The sequence below is a fragment of the Poecile atricapillus genome, chromosome 7, assembly GCF_030490865.1.
Source record: "Poecile atricapillus isolate bPoeAtr1 chromosome 7, bPoeAtr1.hap1, whole genome shotgun sequence".
Taxonomy (NCBI): Eukaryota; Metazoa; Chordata; class Aves; order Passeriformes; family Paridae; genus Poecile; species Poecile atricapillus.
This window is the reverse complement of record NC_081255.1, coordinates 16,275,363-16,300,382: the sequence shown is the minus strand read 5'-3', so window position 1 is coordinate 16,300,382 and position 25,020 is coordinate 16,275,363. Positions and strand designations below refer to the sequence as shown.

Sequence of the window (25,020 nt, the reverse complement as noted above, 5' to 3'; positions counted from 1 at the left end):
CAGAAGTAGCTGCAGGTATCCAAGTGATAATGGCATTTAGGAGAAGCATTATCAGTAAACCGCTTCGGAGAATCAAAGTGACTTTTCCAGAAGAGAACAACAAAAAGTTGCAGAGTAGAATGAGAATGTTACACAATCCCAATTGTTAATCCAGTTACTGAGCTATTTGTGGTGTCAGAGGACAAGGATAGTGAAGTATTAAAGCATACTGAAATTTTTCTAGTTATGGATGTATGTATAGTTTTATAGTTTTTTTGGTTCCTAGATTCTTTATCAGGCTTCATTGCAATAGTTTTGATGATGGACTCCAAGGAATTTACACTAACCTGAAAAAAATTAAAGTGCAATCAAGTAATTGTTTACCTGCTCTAACCATGTTTTTACTAGAACAAAATACAGAAATTACAGAATATGTTTTAAATACTTTTAAACATTCTTCCGGGTTTGGTATCTTCTGAAACTGGGATCTTTTGGATCGCAGTATCAAATTTTCTTTAATAGGTATAAAATCTTTGGCTTGATTTTTTGTTTGAATGCAATCCACGGTTTTCTCGTGCACAGCTGAGTCTTTTAGAAAGTTTTCTATCAAACATTTGAAGATTTGTGATGAAATACTGAGATCAGGCAAAAAATGAGATAATACATATTTCGTAATAGCCACGTACTTTGTACCCTGACGTGACAGTTTACAGAGAACCACGGGGACACTGATTTCTGTGAAAAAACAACCCAATTCACTGCAGTACGTTCCTCTTTATTATTTTTATGTAGCGTTAGCGATCATGTCTACAGTCAACAGGTTATTTTCTGGGAAGTGACTGCGTAGCCGAGGGCAGCGAGCGATGGGACACGGCTCGCTGTCGGGGCCGGATCCCCGGCGCGGCCGGGGTGCGCAGGGATGCCCGGGTCCCTTTGAACACCTGCCCTGAGAAGGGCCGGGCTGCCGGCGCCGGGACCAAGCGCGGAAACTCTCTCCCTTCAACAGGTGGGGTCGGGCGGCTCAGCCGCGGCCCGGGCGGGGCAGCAGGGAATGCCCACGGGCTGAGGATGCCCCGCCGCCCCCAGCTGCCTCGGGCCTGGCCCAGCGTGCTCCCGAAGCGGCGCTGGGTCAGGAAGGTGCCGGGACCGGGGGTGGGGATGGCGCCGCCTCTCCCGCCCCGGGCGGGGCAGCCTCGCACCGCCTCAGGGGCCGGCTCGGGCCGGGCAGCTGAGGGCAACAGCTTCACCGGGACTCACGGCGCATGCGCGTCCGGCCCGCGCCTGCGCGGTAGCGGAGGGGGACGCGGAGCGGAGCCCGGCACTCGGCAACGCTCGGCGGTTTCCGTGCAGGCCAGGCCGCCATTTTCTCTCAGCCTCCCCGTGCGCGGCTCCTGTCCCGCTGCCCGCGCTCTGTCCGGCTCGGCGATGGACGGGTGAGTGGGCACCGGGGCGCTGGGAGCGAGCGCACTGCCGCGCTTTGTGCTGCCGGTCGGTGGTGGGACCTGTCCCGGTGCCGGGCGCTCGCTGGCTGTCGGCGGGCGTCTCCGAGGGTGTGGGGAGCGATGAGCTTCCCGCCGCGGGACACCTGAAGCCTGAGGCCCCACATAGGCTGGGAGCGGGGCAGGAGGGGGCTCAGTATCTCCGTAACGCGGGCCCCTCTGTAGGGTCTCCTGTTCAAATTGCTGAGGGCCTTGGGCCGCCCCCTGTTTAAGTGTAGTGCCCGAGACGCCGCGTCTCGATGTAAAGAAGGAGCGCGATCTACTCCCATCCTTGTCCCCCAGAGCCTCTCGCTCCCTCCATCTCCCCCGCCTTAGGCATCTCTCCCCTGGCTAGGGGGTGAGGAGGGGCGCGCTGCAGGGCTCGGGTTTGTTTTGGAGCTGGCTGGAGGGGAGGAGCGATGCCAGCAGGAGCCAGATGTCGAGCTCTTTTGTTTTCAGAAACTGCCTAATAAGCCCTTCGGCTTACCCCCCCCCTCCCCAGGTGGAAAGATTCCTTTGTATATGCAGTGGACTGGCTGTAAAAACCAAAGAAGGGAATGTTGGAAGGAGTCGGCCGTATGGGACAGTAAGGGCTAGGATGGGCAGGCACTACACGCCAGGCCTGCTTTTTGTTGGCCCTGGAAAATGGGGCTGCTGGCTGTAGCCACTGTAAATACAACAATTTTCAGCTTCCACATCTCCTGTTAGATTGTTTACTCTGTTTCAAACAGAGAAGCCGTCTCTTTGGTATGCTTTAAGCATATAACCTTTCAACTGTGAGAGTTCCAAAGGCTTTTTATGGTTGTGATTATAATGGCAGGAGTTACAAATCCTGTCTGAGAACTACTGTCACTAATGAGTACTACACTGTGGAATGCTTTCCCATATTCTTTTGTGTGTGTGTGTGTGGACTAAGGTTTCTTTTAGGATTGTGGTATAGACTAAGTGATGATGTCACAACCTCTAAGGAAAAGATGCACCTTGACATACCTGTTGCAGCGTTTTTCATAGGTGTACCTCATTAAATTTCATATAGGTGTAGCTGCCAATGCATTGAGGATTTTTTCAAAGCTAATTAAAAAAAAAAGAAATTGCTTTCTGCTGTTCAAAGAGTAGGTCAAAGGTTCAGCTATTTTGCTGAGCTAGCTATTTAGTTAATAGAGGTGTGTGAGAAATTTTTTACTTTCCTTTAAGTTACTCTCTTTCCACCCTATAATCTCAGATAGTCCAGAAACATGAGTTTCATAAATAAATTGCCCGGTAGTGCTTCATTGTAGTGACATTTACTTGAAACTTTGTGCTCTTTGGAAAGGCCTATATGCTATGGGAGCTCAGTGGCTTTTTAGAGTTTATTTTGTATATCAAACCTATATGTTCTTTGAACAAAGTTTCTTGCTCAGAGAAGTTGTTGCCTGCTAACTTTCTCATTATTTTGACGTTGCAATACACTGAAAATCTGGGTTTATGAGGATAAATTGGTTGACTTATGTTCTTACTTTTCTTTTTTTACAGCATTGTCACTGATGTTGCAGTTGGTGTGAAGGTAGGATGTACACTTAACAAATAAGGGGGGTAGAATGCTGATAAAATGAACTACTTCGCGCATCAGTAGTTGCATGTTGGAAGATTTTAACTGGTCATTGTGAGCTCATGTCTAGTCAGCCGTATACGCTTTATAAAAAAAAAAATCCCTAGAGGTAAATTGGAGCCTTTACACAAAAGACTTTTCTACACTGAACTGTAAACAGTAGTTCTGGATTAATGTAGTGGTGTTAGCTTCTTACTTTAAAACTTGATTTGTCATACTTTTTTCGAAACAACACTCCTGCATTGTTGCATGGGGCCTGTAAAAGTCATACTTTCTTCTGTCCCTCCACCTCCTTTTTTCAAAGCAGTTCCCACTGAAGTTAGAAAAGAAGCGATTATCTGTAATAGGACAAAAATATGGGAGCTAGAATTTGTTATGTAGACACAGAAGTGGGTGTTTGCTGTGCTTTTTATTTCTCAAGTTCAGGTAAGAATTTATCATATTTTTATAACAAGGAAGGGTTTCCAAATAGATGTTAATTTACTATTCATTTTGCATTTTTTGTTCAAATCTGTCACAGGAATTAGATCAGTACTCTGTAGTAGCAGAGTGGGAAATAATGTTAATGCAAAGGGATATGGGGCAAGAGAACTTTAATGAATGCATCATAGCAATTGTATTTCAGTGGTAAAAACAGAAATTTTGTAGTGTGTACAGTTAACTCTACACATTTGTCCAGGGACTTTGTAGCTTGTGCTGTGTACCTGCTTTTTCACCTGAAGCTGATCAGTGTTAACTGCTAAGCCCAGCTGTGTCTAGTAAGGCCCAGTTGCTCAGATTCAGTATTGGTCCTGCTGGATTTGGACTAGTTTTTATATAATACAGCCAGCCTGTAGGTACAGCAGCTGTTCTGTCAGATGTACCTGTATAATGTTTCTGGGTAAGCTTGCTTCTAGGGAGAGCTGTGAGAAGTCAGTTACACAGATTCTGGACCCATCCAGCTCCATGTGTTCATGTAGTATTGGAGACAAGCTTGGAATCATTCTCTGAATCGTGAGTAAAGTGTAGTTATTAAGGTACTTTTGTGGGAGCAAATTACAATAGAAATACGAACTGACATGATTATTTATCTTTTGCCTGGGAGGACAAAGTGTTAACTCATTAAAACTTAGCAATGTATTTAGTAGTTTGGAGGGATGCCTGAGGACGTTCCAAGTCTTTCAGCAGCAAACTGTGCTCCATGTGCACACCTTCAGGACAAAAAATATAAAATCATAAATTACCCTTAGTAATTTTTCTTCTTTCTAGTGAAGAAGTAGTTTCAGGTAGACCATGTTTTACTTAGATCTTAAATTCTGACATTTCTCACTTCAGGAGAAGTAAATGGATTCAGAATCCTATTCACTCTTTACTGTAAGCGACTTCAATCTATGAGAATTGGAGTGTTAAAAATATGTCCTTAGTGGGTAGTGCAGTTTTGGAACCAAATTTTAAGATACTAGCCAGACCATGAAATAAAGATGTGTCAGTTGATGTAACTGCTTTCTTGTGTTGATTGTAGAAGTTATATTATAAATGTAAGAAAGAAGACAAGACAGGTGTATTTGAGGCAGTGATTAAAAAATACAAGGAAAGGCTCAGAAGTATCAAAAAGTTGTGCTCCTTGCTTGTAAACATGGACTTGCTGTCTGGTTTTTAAAAGAAATCAGTCTGTGTATGGAAGTACTGCAGATAGATAAGGATGTGATATCCTGAAGAAAGCTGTTAAATATGGGAGGAATAAACTGGATTCTATTCTGGAGCTTCTTTAATTATCTCAATATACTGGTAAGAATGGAAAATGGGATTTCTGTCTAACTGAGGTATACAGTGCGTAGTGATGTAATGCCAGCTTCACTTGTGTTTTGTGGAAGGGCATGTGAAACATTTGTCCTTATGGTGACTGTTCATTGCTCTTGATGGACTGATGTTTTAAAGTTGAGGAATGCTTTGCCTATCCAGTGTATATAAACAACTGGGATCAGTCATGTGGCCTTCCATTGGAAGTTTTCCTTTTCATGGGGTGCCGTGGGAATGTGTAAGGAGTAAGTTTTGAATCCAAGGAGTTGCATTAGCAGTTTTAATACTCTTCCAACACTGCTTTTGTTGTGACTGGATAGTGGATATGGGCAGGAATTTACCTGTGAGAAGTCCAGGATATTTTTTTTACTTGATGCTTTCTGAGATTTTTCATTTAGAGTATATGTGTTGATCACCTGCAAAACATGTTTGTGATATATTCGATTAAACTTGGAGAAGTGGATGGTGACGTATGACTCTTCTGTTTGGAAAATTTGCTTCATTTTATCATCATCAGTCATGTCAATACAAATTTAAAGGTTATATTAACTGTTTTCTGACTGATTGTTCTCTTAAACAGAAAAGTGGACATACCATATTTTTAAACCCATTCATAAAAAGAATAAGATAAGTTAATTACTGTAGTCTGGGTGTTTTTCAATTAAAGGAGGGCTTTTTAGCTGTGGGGACTGCATGTGGTCAAGGAAAGTGTAAAGTAAAAGAAATCCTTCCTTATAATGCTTTATTAACAGTTTTATCATTGGAGTTCTCTATAAGTGAGGGATACATTTGAAACTATTACCATTTATTTCTATTATATACTTGATTTAATTTAAAACATTTTTGTTCATCTGATGTTCAGTCATGATTTGATTTACATATTGAGTCACCAGAAATTAACACCAGAAGCCAATACAAAACATAAAACTTAAAATGGAGGTGGAAAAAATTATGACTACAACTTGAAAACTTGGTTTACGAAGAGTAAATCTGGGGATTTGTACAACTCAAAATATGCAGTGGGAATATGCTTCCTAGCTCAAATCTGTCAGAAGAGCAGCATGCTTTAATTTCTGAAAGCATTAGAAGATGTCACAACCCAGACATCTTGTAAGTACAATTAAATAACTCATACTTGATTTGGTCTGTGATGTCTTGTTTTGCTTATGTAGAACTCATGGAGGCAGGGAAATGTCACTGCACACGGTTCACCCTTTACATTACATTTTGCAAAATAATGCAAAAAGGAATTAGCTTTGGCTCTCTGCTGATTTGTGAACTTGCGTTGTATATAAGCAGTTTGTGCAAAGTATACTTGAATAAAGGAGAGTTAAAGATTCCAGTAATGGTAATATTTACATAGTTCATCAATTAAAAAAAAGCAAAACAGTTTCTTGGAGAAAGTCTGTATATTTTATAGATTTCTTTGTGTGTAGTTTCAAAAAATTATCACATTATATTAAATGTTCTCTTTTTCTTTTTAGAAAAATACATTGGAGTTGCTCTGTTCTTACTACATCAGGTCCTTAGTTACTCTGTGGTTATACAGTTTTGAGTATCAGCATCTAATAACTGTACTTTGAATTGCTCTCTTGTGTTCTCTTTACATTATAATGCTTTAATCTTGACAACTAATTTGGCACTTGGTGTGAGAGCCTTTTTCAGCTGTTGGACATATGAAGTATATAATGTGTCTTTCCTCTGGAGTAATGAAAAGGATCTTTGGAGGGATATAAAACATGGTGTAAGGAATGTATGTCACACAGGTAGGTGTAGGGAGTAACTCAGGTGAACTTTGGGTGCATATTGAAGGTGATCTGTCCTACTGTGTTGAATTCAATGTGTGCCACTTCAGTCTAATGGATGATCTTTCTCCTAGATGGGATGGGTAGCTGCGTAGTAAATGGGGCTTGAACAATTGAGTGACTCATTTTGTGTATGTGCATTGTGTGTTTCACAATGGCTGAGGTGTTCTTCTATCTGACAGGAGAAAGAACCAGTCATTTCTTTGGTACAAAGCATTTGGGATTTTTTTTACCTTCTTGGTAGTGCTTTGGATACTGGCCAGAAACCAAACTTCAGCTGCCAAGCATGGACAGCCCCAGTTATAGCTAGGAGGGAAAATCATTCCTGTAAACACAATTTTGTAATGTTGAAAGATGTGGGGGTGACCTTCTGCCCCCCAAAGTCAGCTTCAGCCTTTGCAGTGCACTTAAGAGGGAATTGGTGGTGCGTATTTAGTTGTTTATGTGTGGGATGGGTAGAAGATGCTAAGAAACACTGTCCTAGTACTTCCTAACCAAACAGGAAAGTATTGCCTAGTTCCCCTTTTTCCGAGTTGCTGAAACTTAACATGGAGGAATATAGTAGTATGGGAGGAGGACAATAGCTAAAAACTGACAGAGACAGGAGCTGGTGGAGAAAGGGGGGAAAGCACAAAGCAGCAATCTGTAAGTACTCTTGAAGCATTGTCCCCTTTGGTTTTTTAACTCATGTTCTGAGGTGTAGTCTTCTCTTACAGAGTTACACTCTGAACGTTTTTTGCCAGTAATGACTGAGATTTTTTTCATGATGGAAGCAAATAGATACTGTAGATGTGATGTGACTTTTTGTTTCAACTGAACACTGTATAATGAAAATAGGATTGAAAGAGTCTAGCAAGTTGTCAGAAGACACATTTTCCCACTTCTAAAATTTAGTCTGAACTTATTTCACAAGCCTGTTCCTTTCAGTTTTTTACACTCATTTTTTTTTTACCTTCACTGTTGTAATTTTGGCTACTTAAAAAGAAGGGAATAGTAGGATAAAAAACTTTTTTCATACAGACAAATGCCGTGTGATGGTCTGTTGTATTTAAAATGTTAGAATTAGTATTGGGCTAACCTTGTATGTCTAATACAATTGCTAGTAGATTAGACAAAGACAGTGATATGAGAAAAATGGGTTGTTTGTGAATTAGGTGTTTTAATCTTGCATTAGCTGTAATATTTTTAAACAACCTTTGTATTCAATAATACTTAGTTGTGCTAACAGCAGTAAGCAGCAAAAAAAATGTGTGGAGCATTATAGCAGTGAAGTAAGGCTGAAGTCTGACAATATGCAAAAGTTTAGAAGTGGCATCTGGATTTGTCTTTCCAGCAGTGGTAAGGGGAACATGTCCATAGTTATAAAAAATACCCAAAACTTCTTAAGAATGAAAGATGTCTGTTAACAGTAAAGATATCTGATAACAGTAGCTTCTATAAATTGACCCTGTTTGAAATGGCTTTCATATTTATTCTCAGAACATCTGACTCCAGTTATTTTTTCTTTGTACTTTTGGGGTTTTTTGTAATGCTCATTCTATCACTGCAATAGATGTGAAAAAGCAAGGAAAGCTGAAAATAGAAAGAAAAGAAGCATGTTGAAACTTAATTTGTTCTCTGTAGTAAGTATGAAGTAGTATAAGGAAGCTTTCATATACCTGTTTGATAGGTTTTGATATCTTTCACTAATTTGAAATCACATAGTTTTCATTTGTAGCAGAACACTTAGGTTTGCATCTTAGTTGAGGGGGTTATACAAAGCGAAATGCAATCACCTGCACCATCTATGAAAACATGTATTAATACCAGTATGAAAATACCCTTCCCATTTCCTAGAGCTTCTGGCCATGTTTTCACAAGCAAATCAAGCTGCATTCCATTTTTCTGTCACTGTAGTACTTGTGCAACAGATATTTAGGTTGCCAATTCACAAACCTTTCTTGGGAACTTAAACAGGATAAAGCTAAGCTGACGAAACAGTGAGCTACATCTTTTTACTCAGATTTGTACCAAAGCGTGTGGTTGCATAAGTGCTTGTAAGAATACAGAATAAGGAGGATAGAGTAGAAACAAGTTGCTGGGGTCAGGGAGAAGGTAGGATTCTTGCTTTTGATTTGGTTCAAATGAGGTTGTGGTTTTACAAGCTGTTAATGGGACTGTGATGTTAGATTTAGGGGCTTGGGTATTTTTTACAGCTGCGAGTGCATGTAGCCGTGTTTAGCTTTTCATAAAATCAGTTTTTCTGTGGATGTGTAACACAGGTATTGAATTCTAGACAAAATAGCATTAACACTTCTAATTTATTAGTGAAAGGTAGGAGACAATTGGGTAGAAAATACCTTCCACGTGGATTGCATTTTGAGGTGTTGAAACTGCTACTGAAGGACCATGTCTGTACATCCAGGTGCAGTGGTTATCGGTCTCAAAGGCAAAGGATGCATCCAGATGGCAGCTCTAGTGAGTTGTTCTCACCTATTCTGATTTGCTACCAGTCATGTACAGCGATTTGAGAGTAGTACTTTCTTTCCTGCTAAAAGTGGAATTGAAAGTCTGAAATGCTGGAATATTTTTTGTTGGTGTACTTCTCTTGGATGTTTGAAGCATTGACTTATATTAGGAGAGATTCTTGCCTGTGGTCTTTCATTGCAATTGAAAGTTTGGAAGTTTCCGAATGAGGCTGTGTGACATGCTGTAAGTTGAGATTTAATTCTTTACCCTTTGGCTTTTTGGTTTAATAGTCCATCTTGATCTTCTGGTGCTTTGAGAAATTTGTTTCTTTTTGATATTGTGTTTTGGAAACCTGGAGATTTTTCAAGGATGTTGAGTTTTGTTTCCTGTCAATCTTAGATTTTTTAAATTCCCTAGGTTGCTCTCCATTTCTACAAAATTTGTATTTTTATTAATGTTTTATTAATTTTCTCCTAGCTTCTTTCTTATTGAAAAATTGAGAGTGTTAAAACGACATAGTTTTTAGGCTACAGAAACAATATATGCTTGGCTGAGGAGAATATGAAAATAATTGAAGGTAAAAAATAACATAGGGAGTAAGTATGTAAAGGTGGTCATATTGTATACAGTTAATACGGAATGAAAAGCAAGTGATGGTGTGAGTTATTAAGCACCCATGGAGTTCACTGATTTCATGCCAATATAGTTAAATGGTGTATTCTTTAAAATACCTTGCATATAAGGTTCTGGTGAAGTAATAGCAATCTTATAGTTAAACTGTATGCTTTGTAAAATACTTACGAACCTGCATGAAGTTTCTTTTGAATATATAGACTTGGCTTGTCCTGTCTTGAATGGGCCTTCTGTGATCCTGTAGATATGAGAGGTGTAGCAAATTCTGTAGGGTATTTGGATTATGTGTTTTGACAGTTGTGTGTGTAATCAGAGCATAAGGAAAATCAAGTGTTTTTTCTTCACAAAAGATTATGTGAGGGTATATTTATGCAGTGCTTCATATAAAAATTTATCATTTTAAAAACGAAGCATTTGAATTCTAATCGATCACATGTAAACTAAACGAAGTTTTATAAATACTACGTTTGGGGTTTAAAATGTGTTGTTCTGTTTTAAACATCCAGTCCTCAAAGGTACTTCAGATATTGGAGCAGTGTATTTACAATGTGTAATTGTTAGAGGAGAGTATTTTAATGTCTGTGTTCAAACTCATGTGGTTATTCCCCTCCCATACCATCAGGTTTCTGGTTCTTTTAAATTGTTCCCAGATGTTAGAAATAGTGTTTTACAATGCTGTTGGATTTCTTTAAATCATGAGATCCGTCTCCTGGCTTGTCATGCCCCTTGGGAAGCTCATGCCTCTAGGCTGAGAATGACTGTGGTAAATGTGCAGTGCAGCTGAATTTCTCTTACTCATCTTTCATTTGGGGGGGAGAGGGAAGTGGGAAGGGCAGGAGCATCCTGTTTTTGAGAGAGGTTAGTAATATCAACAAATATAAATACCACAAATGAGAGTGTTAGTAAAAAATGTATTTTTCAATATCTTTGAGTGTCATCTTTGTTTTGTAGTGGGAGTTTGAGGTTTTTTTTTAGATGATGCTGTTGACTTTTCAACAAGGTAACTGTTTCTAGGAGTCACCTGTTTACTGTTTCTACGAGTACTGTGGTGCTTCTACACATGCTTCTAAAGAGCTCTCTGTAATACACTGTTAGGATAGGTTTAGCCATAACTTCTGATCAGAATCTCCATAGTCCTGAATTATTGGGGAAAAAAGCTCATGTGTCTTTGATGTAAACAGTTGTCAAAAAGTATTTTGATGCATAAAAGGCTAAACCCTTGGATGTAATGAAATCTGGGGAATATGTGAGGTATTTAAAGCCTGATCTGGAATGTGAGGAAATTAGTAGACAAAGACTTCTAAATAGTATATTTTTGATTTCCTGAAATTACATAGCTACATAATATAACCTGTGATAGCATGAAGCTTTATAGCAGTCTTTTATGGAGGGAAAAATCTAAAATTCTGCTATGTAAATCCAGCTTGTATGGTGAGGGATTTTGAGTTAGCTTTAACTTAAAGCAAGGACCTAGGACATTAATTTGCTGAGCTAGGGGCTTCTTTTTCTTTGTTTAATTGATTTTGTAAATTTTACAAGTGGCAGTATATGAAGTAAGTATTCACTTCAGGAAATTAGCTAAAATATCAAAATGTTTTCTTCACAGTATATAAAATAATTTTTGTATATAGAATTTGAATTTTCACTTAAATATTCACTAAAAGTCTGACTTGGTATATTTTTTGTCTTTTTTTTGTACAAAAATGTCAGGTCCTACGTGTGAGTTTTACATAAATCCATTGATTGAAGCCATGCATTAAACACGATGCTTTCTGACCATGCATGGAAGTGCTCTTGTGGGGTCATGGGGGTGATAACATGGGCTTCAGTGAAAGGGCGGTATTGACTCTGACAAATTCAGGGTTCATTCATTGCACTATGTTAGCTTGGCAATTCCCTTGTTTTTTTTGTATACTTGTATATTGGTACATGCTGGTTTCATAAAGAAATGGTCTAGATAGCTCTGATCTGAGCAGTTAATTTCTGTGGAAGATTAATGTAGATTAATCTCCTTGACATTGGTAGGAATACAAATATGGCATCAAAAACTTGAGCTGTTGAGGACTAGATGTCAGAAGATGACCTATTAATAGTAAAATAGAAGTTTGTACTTTGTTCTTAATAATATCTCTGCCTCCTGCTAAAATGGATATTCAATTAGACTCTACCGTGTTGCTGTAACAGTAACTTTCTGTGGTGAAATATAATAGTTGAGGTTTTTTATTTGTTTGTTATTTTGACTTAGATGTAAACAGTTTTGCCATCTCTGTGATCTTCAGTATTGTTATACAATCTCAAACTTGCTTTGATTCTTTAGAAGATAGCAGTTTGCACAGACAGGGAGGGGAGTTAAGTGAACGTTGCTCTTGGATCTTCCTTGAGTCTGGTTCTCTGTGCTTTTCAAAGATCTGAGTTTGGTTTCCTTAGCTCTGAAACACCTGATACAATTAGCTAATTTGGTTTAAAGGTTTGTATCTTTTGACTAGCAGAACTTCTGTGCTTGAGACTAATTAAATATTCAAGATGCTTGGAAAATTGGTTATGATTTTGAAATTCATGTGTGACATAGCAGAGTGATGAAAAGCTTTGCTTGTGGAGCATAGTGTCAGTCTTTTTGGCTTAGCACCCTCTAAAAGAAAACGCACATAAGACCAAAACCAAGCACCCCAAACCACAAATCGAATAAAGCCTTATTTCTGCTGGATAAATGTAAGTAAAATAAATATTTATGTCTAAATAATTCGGGAGGGATTGTGTTACACGGCAATGTCAGTCTAAGAGCACATACAGGCTTGCTTGAGATGCTTACATGAAATTATTTTACTAGACAATGAAGATCTTCAGATAACCCTTTTGAAGTAAATCTCAATAACCAGGCAGGTACTGCTTTTGGTTTTGTAATTTAACCACTCTGTGTTCAAGTCCATCATGTCTGTTGGTGCAGAGCTGGTTTTAAAGTTATATATGGAATTGAAGTACAGAAGGGTCTAGGCTGCTTATGAACTAACTAGAAAAAATAACCATATATATCTACTAAGATCATTACTCACATGGTAAGAGAGATCTTTGTCTTTGACCAGAAGCTTGGGAAATATGTATGGGAGTGAGTTAGTAGAGGTTTGCTATACATTTGGGATTTCTTGGGGAAATTGGAAGAACATTCCATATATGAGCCTGTACATCTGTGAATCAGACTTCTGAACACTAATTTATGCAGCTAAGACAAATGTAGACCTCATGATACAGGCCAGTGCAAGAAATTCACATTTAATTGTTCTTCTGGAGCAAAAATGTTAAAACTTTCAAGTGCAATGACAAAATCTCATGATTGACTGTGAAGATACTCATGAAATGTAAAATGATATGTTCGTAAATGAAGAGAAAACTGTTTATGAATCACAAATACAGGAACTGAATATCCACTCTGTTGAGTAATTTGGTCTTCTTTTGGATTTTTCTGCTGTGGATTAAGAAATTAACAGCTTTTATGAAAGCCTGATTTACTAGGAACCAGAAATTTATATAATAATTCTTGCACTCCTTCATTCAGCAGTTGCTGCTGTAAGTAACTTCCTGAAGCTGAAGGCAGCTCAAATTTGAGATATTTCAGAATTGTAAAGCTCCTACAGGTTTTGGGAAAAGCATTCATTTGATACTGGGGTTGCTTCAGATATTTTTGTAGTAGTTGCTGTTCCATTGCAAATTGATGCCCGTCATATTACGGGGGGAAAAAATGCTGCTGAATGATCTTAATAAGCTGAACTATGAACAGAGTCAGTGTCTGCTGCTACTTCTGCCTATTCAACTGAGCTGGCCAGGCTGCAGACAGGGCTCCCAAGCAAAGCTAGATGGGTACTGCAAGCAGAGAAAACTGCACTTACCACTGAGTAACCTAATGCTGGTAGTAATCTTCAACTTTGCAGCATTCTACACTTGTCAATATTATGTTAGAAAAAATAGAGCGTGTAAGAGAAAGAATGTTTATGTTTCAAGTTATACTGAGTACCTCTGTATGACATCAGTAGTAGAAGGCAATGTAGTTAGAATAACAGAGACTTTCTATAACTTACCTGTGCTGTTTCTCAGTTCTATGTAGCTAAATTTTTCTTAGTTATATCTGATTAGAAATGCTTCTTTACATTGAAAAGGATAAGACATGGTCCTTCTCATGGTTCTACCTGATCTTGGTATTAGGCATGATGCAATCTTAAGGGAACTCTTGCTGATTTGATAGACACAGCTTTGTTGCTTGCTGTGTACCCTTACAAGCTTAGAGCATTCAATAAACTGTACAGAGATTCTTCAGAACTGATGTTGAAAACCAAGTAAAATTTAATGGCTCTATGTGTGCGTACACATATATAAATTTTAACATACTATTCTCTGTGTGGACACAGAGTGCAGTATGAGAAAAAGGTAAAGGTTTGATTTTTTTAAGTCTTTCAGTTGTGCTGTCTGTGAAGATAATAGTCTCAGATGAATTTATTATGAAATGCCCTGTAAAACATATTCATTAACTATTCTTGATTCTCTTGTAGTGTCCACAACAGAATTAAACCTATTTATTTTAATAAGGATGAGTAGAAACTGTTTTTTTTTTTTTTCTCATTACCATTTTAGCAGTGACCTGGATTTGTCTTAAGGGTGCTGCAGAAGTACTTTTGAAGTGGGAAAGAACCTATAAGAAATTGAAGATAGTATTCAAAGGACAGTTTAAATACTTTGTTTATTGAAAGAGCATATCAAGATTTTGTAGAGAAGAAGTCTTGAGGGTGAAGAGGGTTGGGGCATAAAAGAAAAAAAGAAACCAGGTGTGAGAAGAAGCGCCTCTTTAGCTGTGTCAACTGCCCATCTTACAAACAATTTGTGGAAAGGGTTATCTTGTATGGTTTCAATATAAGCCCTCCTCTGATTTTTGCAGCCCACTTTTAAGTCATTCATTAATTGATATTTGTCATGTTTTAAGAACTATAATGAAGACGTAATTCCCTGCTCTAAATTGTGTTTTGCTGAACAAATGGATGTCCCCAAAATTAAAACTGATTTAATTTCCTGTGAACATTAAATATTTTTTTTTAAATAGGGGTGTTAAAATTGAGCTAAACTCATATTTCTATTTGCATAGATTTCCCTTGTAGTTTCAGCTAGATATAATAGTTTAATATATATGTGTATTAAAATATTAAAACTTAAATTAATTTAAATGTTATTGAAGTAGAATAAATATACTTAATTATATTTTAATTTGAAATGCTGGACAAAATTATTGTTCAGCAGTTCTCATTGTTTCCAGAGATGGCTTCATTTCAGTGGTGGGTTAAACAATTGTGCTTAAGCTGCTCTCATTTCAGATTGCCATGTAAATATTCCGCTTTACTTAGATTTCAAATGGTTGCACTTATCTGAAAAGAGGAAGTATCATCTTTAAAAATCACAAAATAGAGGAAAAAAAATCTCTTACTGTCTCTTTCTTTTTAGAGAGGATCTGACGAACTTCTTTCAGGCAGTGTACTCAGTAGCCCGAACTCTAACATGAGCAGCATGGTAGTTACTGGTAAGTGATGCCCTTTCAAAGGAGAAATCTATAATTTATACTTGGACTCATTTCCTGTTTACAAGGGGAGAACACCGAAACAAGAATCCGTTGTGCTATAGAGGGATAAACTGTTGGCTTGTATTAGAATATAGTGACTTTGTATTTCCTACAAATTTGGGTGTCTGAGGAGAATAATCCCACAAAATGACAGGCAACTTTCAGATGTCTGCACACTAAATTGTTGGTGGGTGATGGGATGAGAAATTACAGTTGTCTTGTACAGCTACCTTTAAAGTAAGGAATCTCAACTGCCAGGCAAAGATAAACAGCCCAATTCCTGTGTGACTTCAACTTCTTTACACATGGACATCTGTGAGTCTGGGCATTACAGGGAAGACCACGGTGCCAGTTTCATGATGCAGTATGGATTAAAGAAAAGAGAGTTCTGATTCACTGCTAAAGCAGGAAGCTTCACTTTGCTCCTTCAGTTTGAGATCACTGTCGTGGAATCTCAGAATATCAGTGCAAAGTGGTTGTGTCTATTCTTGAATCAGTCTGGTGATGCTAGATAGAAAGGTTTTTTCATTAATTGGCACACACTAAAATGCATTCTGTTGCAGTTGATGCTTCTGTATGTTGAATGTGCATTGAGTTCTCTTGGAAGGCTCATTTCAGAGGTGTTGCTTTTTCTCTTTTCTTTTCCTACCATACCATTAATTTTTTGTGGGTTTTTTTCCTTTTTTTTCTCTTTTGCCTTAGAGTTGTGGAGGAGTTGATTCATGGCATCAGAGGGTTGCTGCACTTTCCAGTCAGTTGCCTGGTTCACTGTTCTACTGTGCCTGATTTTCTGTATTCATGGGGTCAGCAGTATAGTCACTGATATTAATAGCAGGCTCTTTCCATTGTAATTTATTAGTAAGAGATTGTGATTCAGGGAGCAATTTCATGTTACAATTAGGGTGCTGTGGTGACAGCTCTTGCCAGAATGGGTAGCTCTGTGCTTTCTTATCCTACATCTTTAGCACAAGAAGAAAAACCTCCAAATCCATGTTTCTACTACGCTCTCTTCTGTTGGAGTTCTCATTCACTTGCAGAATAACTTAATGCAGCATTAAACTATTCTAACAAAATAGTTTTTCCTTGGAGCAAATTACTGATCAGTCATGTGATTGCATAGTTGTAGACAAGTGCAGTGTTGAGTGGAGGAGTATGGCAGCAGAAGAAAACCACTTCCACTGGCAGTTCTGTAAACAAAAGTTCAGGGGTGGTCATATTTTGGAGTAAGTCAGAAATGCAGTGTAGTGCATTCAGAGCCATTTTGGTCCCCCGGAACATTGATCTCTCTTCCCTGTTTTTCTTACTTCCTTCTGGTTCTGAAAGAGGTTCCTCTTGTTTTCATTTTCTTGATGTCCTCTTTGATTCTGGATATTAATTAGTGCTTCATCAGTTTACTTAAACAAGAAACTACTGTGGAAAGGAGTTGTGTGCATGAGGGTTTGGGTGTGGGCAGTGGACATTAAGACAGGACCAAGTCCTAAATGTTACCAGATTTTCCATATATATTTTTAGATAAACTTCTAGTTCCAGGAAATTAAATGCAAGTTAATTTATCAAAAAGAGGTAAAGAAAAAAAAAATTGAAATAAGAATTATAATTTTGAGGTTGCAGAAGATACAGTACAGAACCTTGTCTAAGCAGCACTCACATAGAAATCCTTCCTGAAAAATTCTGAAAATGGAAAAGTGTGTTTTGATCCCATTAGGTTTATGTATGGGATGGAAGTTTGATGTATTTAACAGAACTGTTGCTTTCCATTTTGTTTTTATTTCCACCCTCTTAAAGCTGATTAGGGTTTGGGTTTTACTCTTGGGAGTTTTTTTGTTGTGTGTGGGAGGATTCTTAGTGTGGGTGGGGGTTTTCTGGTTGGTTTTTTTTTGACATCCATAACCATAAATGACTGCTCAAGAAATGATCTCATTAGCAGCAGTAGTCAGAGTAGTGGTTTGACTCCTGTAGTATCAGATGCCTGTTATTAAAAGTTTCGCATAAATTCTGTAAAATGTAAAGAAGGTCGGTGGAAAAATAATCCAAAGCAAACAAAAACATCCCAAAAACAATCTGCATCTGTAATTCAAGTCATTCTCTATAGCAGTCAGTGAAAAGGGGGCTAGTTTGTTTGGGTATTCTATTTTTTAAACATTTTCTTGGTATTGTATTCAAATTTCATTCTGCCTGCCTTTTTTAAGTAGCACAAAAACCACCTGTAGAGTAGGATAAATCCACTTGTTCAGCTTCTGAATATATCCTCCCATAGCTGTCTTGTTTACTGTGGACCAGGGAGTATTTTTTCCAGACTTGCACAGTTCAAAAGTTTTGATTGTAAACTCAGAAGTAGTTACATGTGAAATGGAAACCTGTGTGTTAATTTTTCTGTAACCATCTCCTGAAGCCAGATGTGGTCAAGTTTTCTTTCTGTCTGATGTCCTTCTTTTGCTGCAGTTCTGCTATTACTTTTTCTCTCCAGAAGAATTTAAACATTTAGTAAATTAATTCTTTTTATTATTATTATTTTTTTCATTTTGCTGTAGCCAGGATATAGTAGTGATGAGTCTATCCCAAATTTTCTAGGGCTTCAGGGAACCTGTAATCATTTATTAAGTTCCTTTTAAATGACACATGTTGTAAATAGCTGCCTATGTAGAACTAATACTTGATCTTGCCCTTTCGTTCTTAGAGTTGGGAAGTGTCACGATATCATGAGACTTAGCCATTGTTTTCTGGACAATATAGAAACCTATTCTGGTTTCGACTGTGATATTTCCAGTATCTGCTTCTGTGATATTTTTCTAAGTAGATAGCTAGGGGAACAGAAGAATGAGATGGCTTGTTGTAATCCTCTGAGCCTTTTATTTGGTGCAAGTGTACACAGTCAAAAAAATATTTGTCAATAGCAGTGCCTTAGCAGGCCGAAACTTTGAACAAAATCTTCTCAATCACAGCCTCATTTCTTTCTCTCCTATTGAAATACTAACCTAAACCAAAATGTGTAAGTGGTCAAAAGAACTACCTTTTCTTGGAAGGGAGGGGTTTTGGTGGAACTAAGGGCTGTGTCATTATGGGTGAGACTGAAGATGATTTTTTAAAAATGAACATCCTACCTCTTTATCATGAAAACTGTTCCATTAGTGGTTTGTGTTTTTTTTGTATTCAGCTGCCATTCAGTGAGAATACTGTAGTACTTTAATGCTTTTATGAATACTCTTCCTCTAATCTTCTCTCCTAGTGAAATGCATGAAAGAGGAATGGTTTCTCTCCCCTATAGGGAGTCTCGCAGATGAATCCTTTCCTACTTTTTTATGAAAGAAACTTGTGAAGTTGGTGAACAAATGTTTGATTTGCATTCTTACTGATAATTTTAACCGCTAGTAATTCTCTAAAAAAGGCTACCGTGTTGTTCATGGCTCAAAAGACAAGGCCTGATCCTTGGATTGTTTTCTGAACAGTTTTGTCATCTGTATCAATCCTCCAGACTGTGTAGGTGATGGCATGTTACATTAACAGTCACTACAGGTGTAGTTATTGTTTTAGGTACTTTCTGTATCTTTTGTAAAAGGGCAGTCTTAACAGAAATCTATACTTGGATTAAGATGACTTTTACCTCTTAATTCTGAACCATGTTTTGGAAAAAATTGATTACTGTCATTGTTGAGGAATTTCATTTCAGTTAAGCATTTATATTTAAATATACAAGATTTACTTTTGTTCCTGAGCTAGGTTGGACAGTATGGCAGAACATTATTCTATAAGCATTAAGGGAGGGATCCCATCCACTGGTTTAGAATTTGTAGCAAGGGAAAACAGCTTATAAAGTACATGATCAGCAAATATCTAAGCTTTTTTAAGAAGTTGGTTTTTTTATGTTACATGTGTAAGTTTCTGATGTTTTTAACACCAGCTGACACGATTATATTAAAGTTGTGTTGTCAGGACCACAGGCCTTTTACTACTACTTAAACTACTGGTAGTTTTCCTTTAGCATTTTTGAAAATATTGTCCAAGTCTATTCTTATTTTCTGCCATCATCTTGCTTGATTCCGATTTCTTTGGAGAGCATAATCTTCTCATAAAGGTCTGTGAGCTAATTTTTTTTTTTTGCGTTGGTGCACAATGACTAGAAAGGCTCTTCAGGTAAGCTGAAATGTAATTTGGTAACAAGATTCTGAGAAACCATAGATGAAACCAGGATCTTTAAATAAATATTTCTGATTCTGACATTGCTAATGTTTTTGAATTTTTTTCCTATCAGTGCTCTATGTTCAGTGAATACTTAGCTGCAGTTGTTTATTCTGCAGATTTTAAATGCAAGAAAAAACTCCCTTATCTTTAAAAACTGGTACAAGTATTTCCTCTGTAATGGGGTTACTCTTACTCTGAACTTTGTGTGAGGCTTTTGCTGTTCAAGATGGAGGATTGCTTAATGGAAGTTGTAGGACAAGTTATCTGTATGGAGTTGCTCATGCCATGAACTCCATTGCTGAAATCCTCACACAAAAAAGTAAAATTTTTAAGGGATGTAGATAAAAAGTGAAAGATGTTGATGAAAGTTTTATGAAAATTGGCTTGTCAAAGACAAGAAGAATTGGAAGGTTTTCTTGTTACAACTGCTGTCAATTTCATTATTCACATTTGTATGTTTAAAGTAGATCAGTAGAAGCATTCCAAAATCATTTTGCAGCTGAGCTCACCAAACTCCAAACACCAAAGCTTTGAATGATACTGTTGATCTTGTTTTTACTTAATTAGCAGGGAATGTTAGGAGTGACTTTGGTAGGTAATTCATTGTATTAACAGAGTAATTAGCACTGGCATGCAAGCTAGTAATATTTCAAGTGCTGTATTTAACTTGGGCAATAAACATATATGTGCCATAGATGTGCCATTTTTGCTAGTGCATTAAGTAAAATTGGTTATTAGTTAAAATTAATGATGCCTAACCATAGGTAATTTACTTCTGAAGTTTGCAAATTGATTACTATTAATAATAATTGGGAAGATTTTTAACAAGTACATTACATGTGATTGGAAAGTATAGTAATTTAATAATACTGTATACTTTACATACTTCTACAGATAGGCAGGTTTAGAAACTTAAAAAAATAAAAATCTTGGGATGGGAGAAATATGTGGCTATTATTATTAATATAGGTAAATTTTGTCTGCATTGCTATGCTGTGATAACTCATTGTTCTGAAATCAGTTGGATTTCACTCTAGCCTGTGGTATTTTTACATATTTTTAAGGACTAAATTGAAGTGCACTAGTTTTAGGATGCAACACTGAAGAGCCACTATACCATACTGTGAATGTGTTATCATAGTTGATTAGAAAACTCACTGCTCAGTGCATTTTTAAACAGGTGCAGCCTATGTGCAGATGAACCAGTTCAAAGCTGTAGTTAAGTTTTTTTTGCTTCACTGTGTTTTACATATTTAAGGTCAAATTCCTCTTAAGCAATAGTCTTTGTATTGTATGATAGTTTTAATATCAGTTGGTCAAGATTTTCATGTGCACTGGGCCCATGTCTCGATAAACAGAAAAAAACCCTTCTTAACAAAAATGTAATTAACACTAACCATGTAACCTAACCTTCAAGGTTAACAAATGTGGGCTTCAGACAACTTCATATTCTATGTATGTTTTTATTGTATTTTTGAGTGTAGTATTTCCTTTTCTTGTTCCTTCAAACATTTTGAATTCCAGATTTTATCTTAAAGTTGAACTTTTGAAGCTTTACATACTAAAGCAAATGTCCTGTTCATTTGCTTTTGGGAGCCTGGGAGAGGTCACTGGATCAGACAACATCTCTCTTCCTGCATTCCATCTTTTATCAGGGTAGGGTACGGTACGTACAGGGAAACTTTCTTTAAGGTTAGAGCTTTCCAGAAATGAAACCACAGTGGTCTCTGTTATACAATTTGTGATTGTCTGCAGTTTGTTGGTGGTTGGTTGAGGCAGCTGGTAGTGTTCATTAGCCAGTGCAACATTTTAATATTTCTGTCTGGTCATAATCCACAGCTGTAAACTAGATATCTTCAGTTGCATTGCCTTTCCCTTAGTCACTAATTTTCTGTCTGGATACATGTTCTACTAGCTGATAACATTAAATTACATATGTTTAGCCAAGGTAAAATGGTAGAAGTGCTTTCTACATTGAACAGCACTGAGTACTACAGCTGTTGAGCTTCTTGTGTTCAGTATGCACAAACTGAAAGTTGCCTTTTTGTTTTTTTTTTTAAGTTGGTTGTTGGTATGTAGTGGCCGTTGTGAAACAGTGATTTCTGGAGAAAGGATGTTTATATATTATTTCAATACTGCAGATATGCAGGGATATATAGCTTTTATAGAAAAAATTTTTTTTTTCCTCTTCTTTTTAGGAACTAATGGGTGAAAGCAGTTTTATATTTTATCCAAAATTTTTTGCCTGTACCCACATAGTTACATTTCTGTATTAGGCGATTGTGTGCTTATGAAAAAAGTTTATTGTACAGAAAAATTAGGCGTCTGAAGTAAAGGTCTCAGAACTCTAAGGTCATATTTATATATTCCTCAAAAAAATGTGCAGAAAAAAGCTCCTCTAGGTTGAAATTTTATTAAAATATATTTTCAAAACCATTTTTTATCAGGAAGTAAGCTGTTCATTCTTTGCTAGGAGTTATGCTGAGCTTGAACAGTTTTTTTTCTGCAAAAACTGCTTGGTTGCATTGAATATTCATAGCTTGAATGATTGAATGGCTTGGACTTACAGTATACCTTGTGTAAACAGCAGTTAATTTTATTGCTTTTTTTGGTATATTTTTTTCCTATCTCTTTGTTTAATAAAATAGGAGTTTCTAACAGAAAATGCATAACAGAATAACAGAAAATCTTGAGTTGTTCAGATTATGGCCATTTAAAGGCTTGGTCAACCTGTAAGCACTCAATTTCAACAAGTTGATTTATGCTGAATTGAAGGAACTCTGTGCAGCAGGGAAGTGGCTTATGTATCAATTATATTTAAATTGTAGTATCCTATTTGGATGTGAGAATAATGCTTTGAATAGCATTAATAAAGATAAGATCTCATTTAGAAATAGCTGCCTGATGTCACGTGGAAACTGAATTTTTCATCTCTGTGGTGGAGAGATGCAGAGGACTTAGATCAGTGCTATGGGTTGCTATAGAACATGAGTTTTTATGGTAGTCTGAATTGAATATAACCATTCCTGTGTTCAGTGGAGTTTGGCAGTGCAGGGTTAATGGTTGGACTCAGTCTTAAAGTTCTTCTCCAACCTAAATGTTTCTATGATTCAGGGCTAGGTTTTTAATTTTTGGGGGTTTATATATTTTTTTAAACTACATATTTGCAGCTATAACTTGATTTACAAATGAACTAACACTGTGTTTTAGTCATTCTCTCAGTGATTTTTAAAACTTTTTCCCCCAAAGTAAATATTGTAGCCTGCTGTTTTCAGTGCATATTTACATTTGTTAAAGCATTAGCAGCAAAATGTTTGAATTGCATCAGGATTTTCAAATCCAGTGAAGGCCAGCTGCCTCATGAAATAGTTACTTGCCAGTAAGTCTCAAGTTTAACAGCAGTTTCAGCAGCAGTTAATAGTCAGCTTGTGAGATCTCCAACATCCCTTGGCCTCCCTGCCCCCCCAGTTTTCTGAAAAAAAACCTCAAAAATTTTAAGTGCTGTATAGGGAACGATCTTTCAGGTTGTTGCTGCTTAGGCATAGACTCTATTTCTACCAAAAGACCATGTTATTCCTCTAGTACTTTGCTTCCCTTGACTTAGCTTGTAACCTTTATGGACACTGATTCTGCTAATAAAATTTGTTAGAGAATGAGATTGTTTTAACAGTAGTTAAATTCGCCTTTCAATGGCTCTGGACAAGTTGTGTTCCCATGTTGTAAATGTGGTTTTCTGTTCCCAAATGCAGTTTAATGATGCGTCTTCAGCTGAGAAGTACCATATATAATGACAAATAAGAGACTGCAGTTAGAGAGGTTTTGTGCAGTGCCGGAATCTCTCAATAACTCTTCTAAAAGCTAAATTTAATTTGTTCCACAAATGTCTCAAAGTTCACTTGTGTATGTGCATGCATATTTGGTGTATGATGCACTGGAACAGGAAATTACTGTTAGGCGATGCTGAATGGATAACCAAAAGTAGAAAAAGTACAAACTCTTTGCATTCAGCAGCTAATGTGTTCATTTCTTCTGTCTTCCAAAATCCATTTTTAAATCTTTTGGCAGAAATTTTACTTTAAGAAGGTGAGCTTCATTTTTTTTAATGAATGGTACCAGTTAAGCTTCCATTGTACAAGAGATGCTTTTGCCAATAACTAATAAACAGCTTTTGTTGTGGTTACTTGCCCTACTGCTAAAAAATTCTTTTAGTCAATTCCACAGCATAGAGAGTGCTCGTTGCCAGTCCCCCCATCCTTTCCCTCTCACCACCTCTTTTCTGATTGCCATATGTTCTTTCGTGCCTAATTCTTTATTTTTTGTATATATTACTGTAATATATTTATGTGATTTTTTACATAAATGTTTTTACACAGGCACTTGTCTATGTAGATTTTTTTACAGAAAATAAAAAAAGTTGAAAGTATAGTGTAGTTGAGGTTTAAGACAGTGTAAAAAACAAAACTGTGTATAGGTGAATTAAGTTAAAGCTCTTAATTGCTGTATAGGAAAAGATACATCTATTTAGTACAGCAAAATACTTTTTTAAAGCTTGTTCTTTAAACTTACTGGAGCAGAAGTTGAAAAATTGTGTAAAATGCAAGTAATAGGTAGCAGTGCTAATAGATGCAAAATCAACTGGGTTATACAGTAATTACTAAATTACTGTGTTAAATAATTATTAAAGGAAGATTTGAAATATATACACACACACACACACACATATATACTGGCCAGTGATACTTTTACTAGAAATGCTGGGATTACCTAAAGACTATTTTAAATGAGAGCTTTAGTGTAACAAAAAGTAAATTCTTGGACATTATGCTGTGGAAAGGTTAATATGTCAAAATTGTCTATTGAAAACCACACAAAATACAGAACAGCTCTGTCAGTACTGATCTGAGCAGTCATGTTGAGTATTTTTCTGGTGATATAAAATAACAAGAGGTTTCTTAATTTCAGAAAAACATTTAGTTTGAAAACTTTTTCACATTCTCATTTTTGATGGGTAATATTTCATTTTTTTTAAACTTGTAATGAATTGAAATTATTCAATTCATTGAATAATTGGAAAGTCAAAGTATGAAGGACAGTACGAAGAATTGAAAGTTGAAGTATGAAGGGCATTGGACATGTAGTTTCAGTATCACTGTAATTCCTTTATCCTTTGCAAGTTTGTTCATAGCTTTTTGTTTGTAATGCATTGTCCAGCCTATTACACTTCATCTTGTTTCTTCTGGTTTTGATTTTTTTTTTTTTTATTTTTGTAGAGATATAAATTGAGAACTAGGGAAGACTATTGTGTGATGAGCTTCAGGGGAAAAGTAAAAGTACTTTTTCACAAACTTTGAGATAGTGTTATAATGTATAATTTTGAACAGGTGAAATCTGGCTACCTGGAAGCTCAGTCTCACCATGTTTTCTCAAATGGTACAGGTTAGAGTCTTGTGTAGACTTCAGATGCTAGTTCAGTATGTATTTTTCAAATTTTACTCTTCTGTGTTCCACCAAAATTCAACTTTCTCTGCAGCAGACCAA

The 25,020-nt window shown here is 36.9% G+C and overlaps 1 protein-coding gene across 5 annotated transcripts in view; it reads left to right on the top strand.

The window, feature by feature from the left end:
- The first annotated feature begins 748 nt into the window (after positions 1-748).
- PTBP2 (polypyrimidine tract binding protein 2) overlaps positions 749-25,020 on the top strand; it is a 47,071-nt gene continuing 22,799 nt past the window's right edge. For 2 of the 5 annotated variants that reach the window (XM_058842668.1, XM_058842667.1), the window contains exons 1-3: positions 749-1,412; positions 2,970-3,000; positions 15,189-15,264. In XM_058842668.1, the coding sequence (XP_058698651.1) occupies positions 1,048-1,412; positions 2,970-3,000; positions 15,189-15,264 (472 nt within the window). In that variant the 5' untranslated portion in view covers positions 749-1,047. The remainder of the gene's footprint in view (positions 1,413-2,969; positions 3,001-15,188; positions 15,265-25,020) is intronic. The other 3 variants (XM_058842670.1, XM_058842669.1, XM_058842671.1) reach the window with 2 other exon arrangements.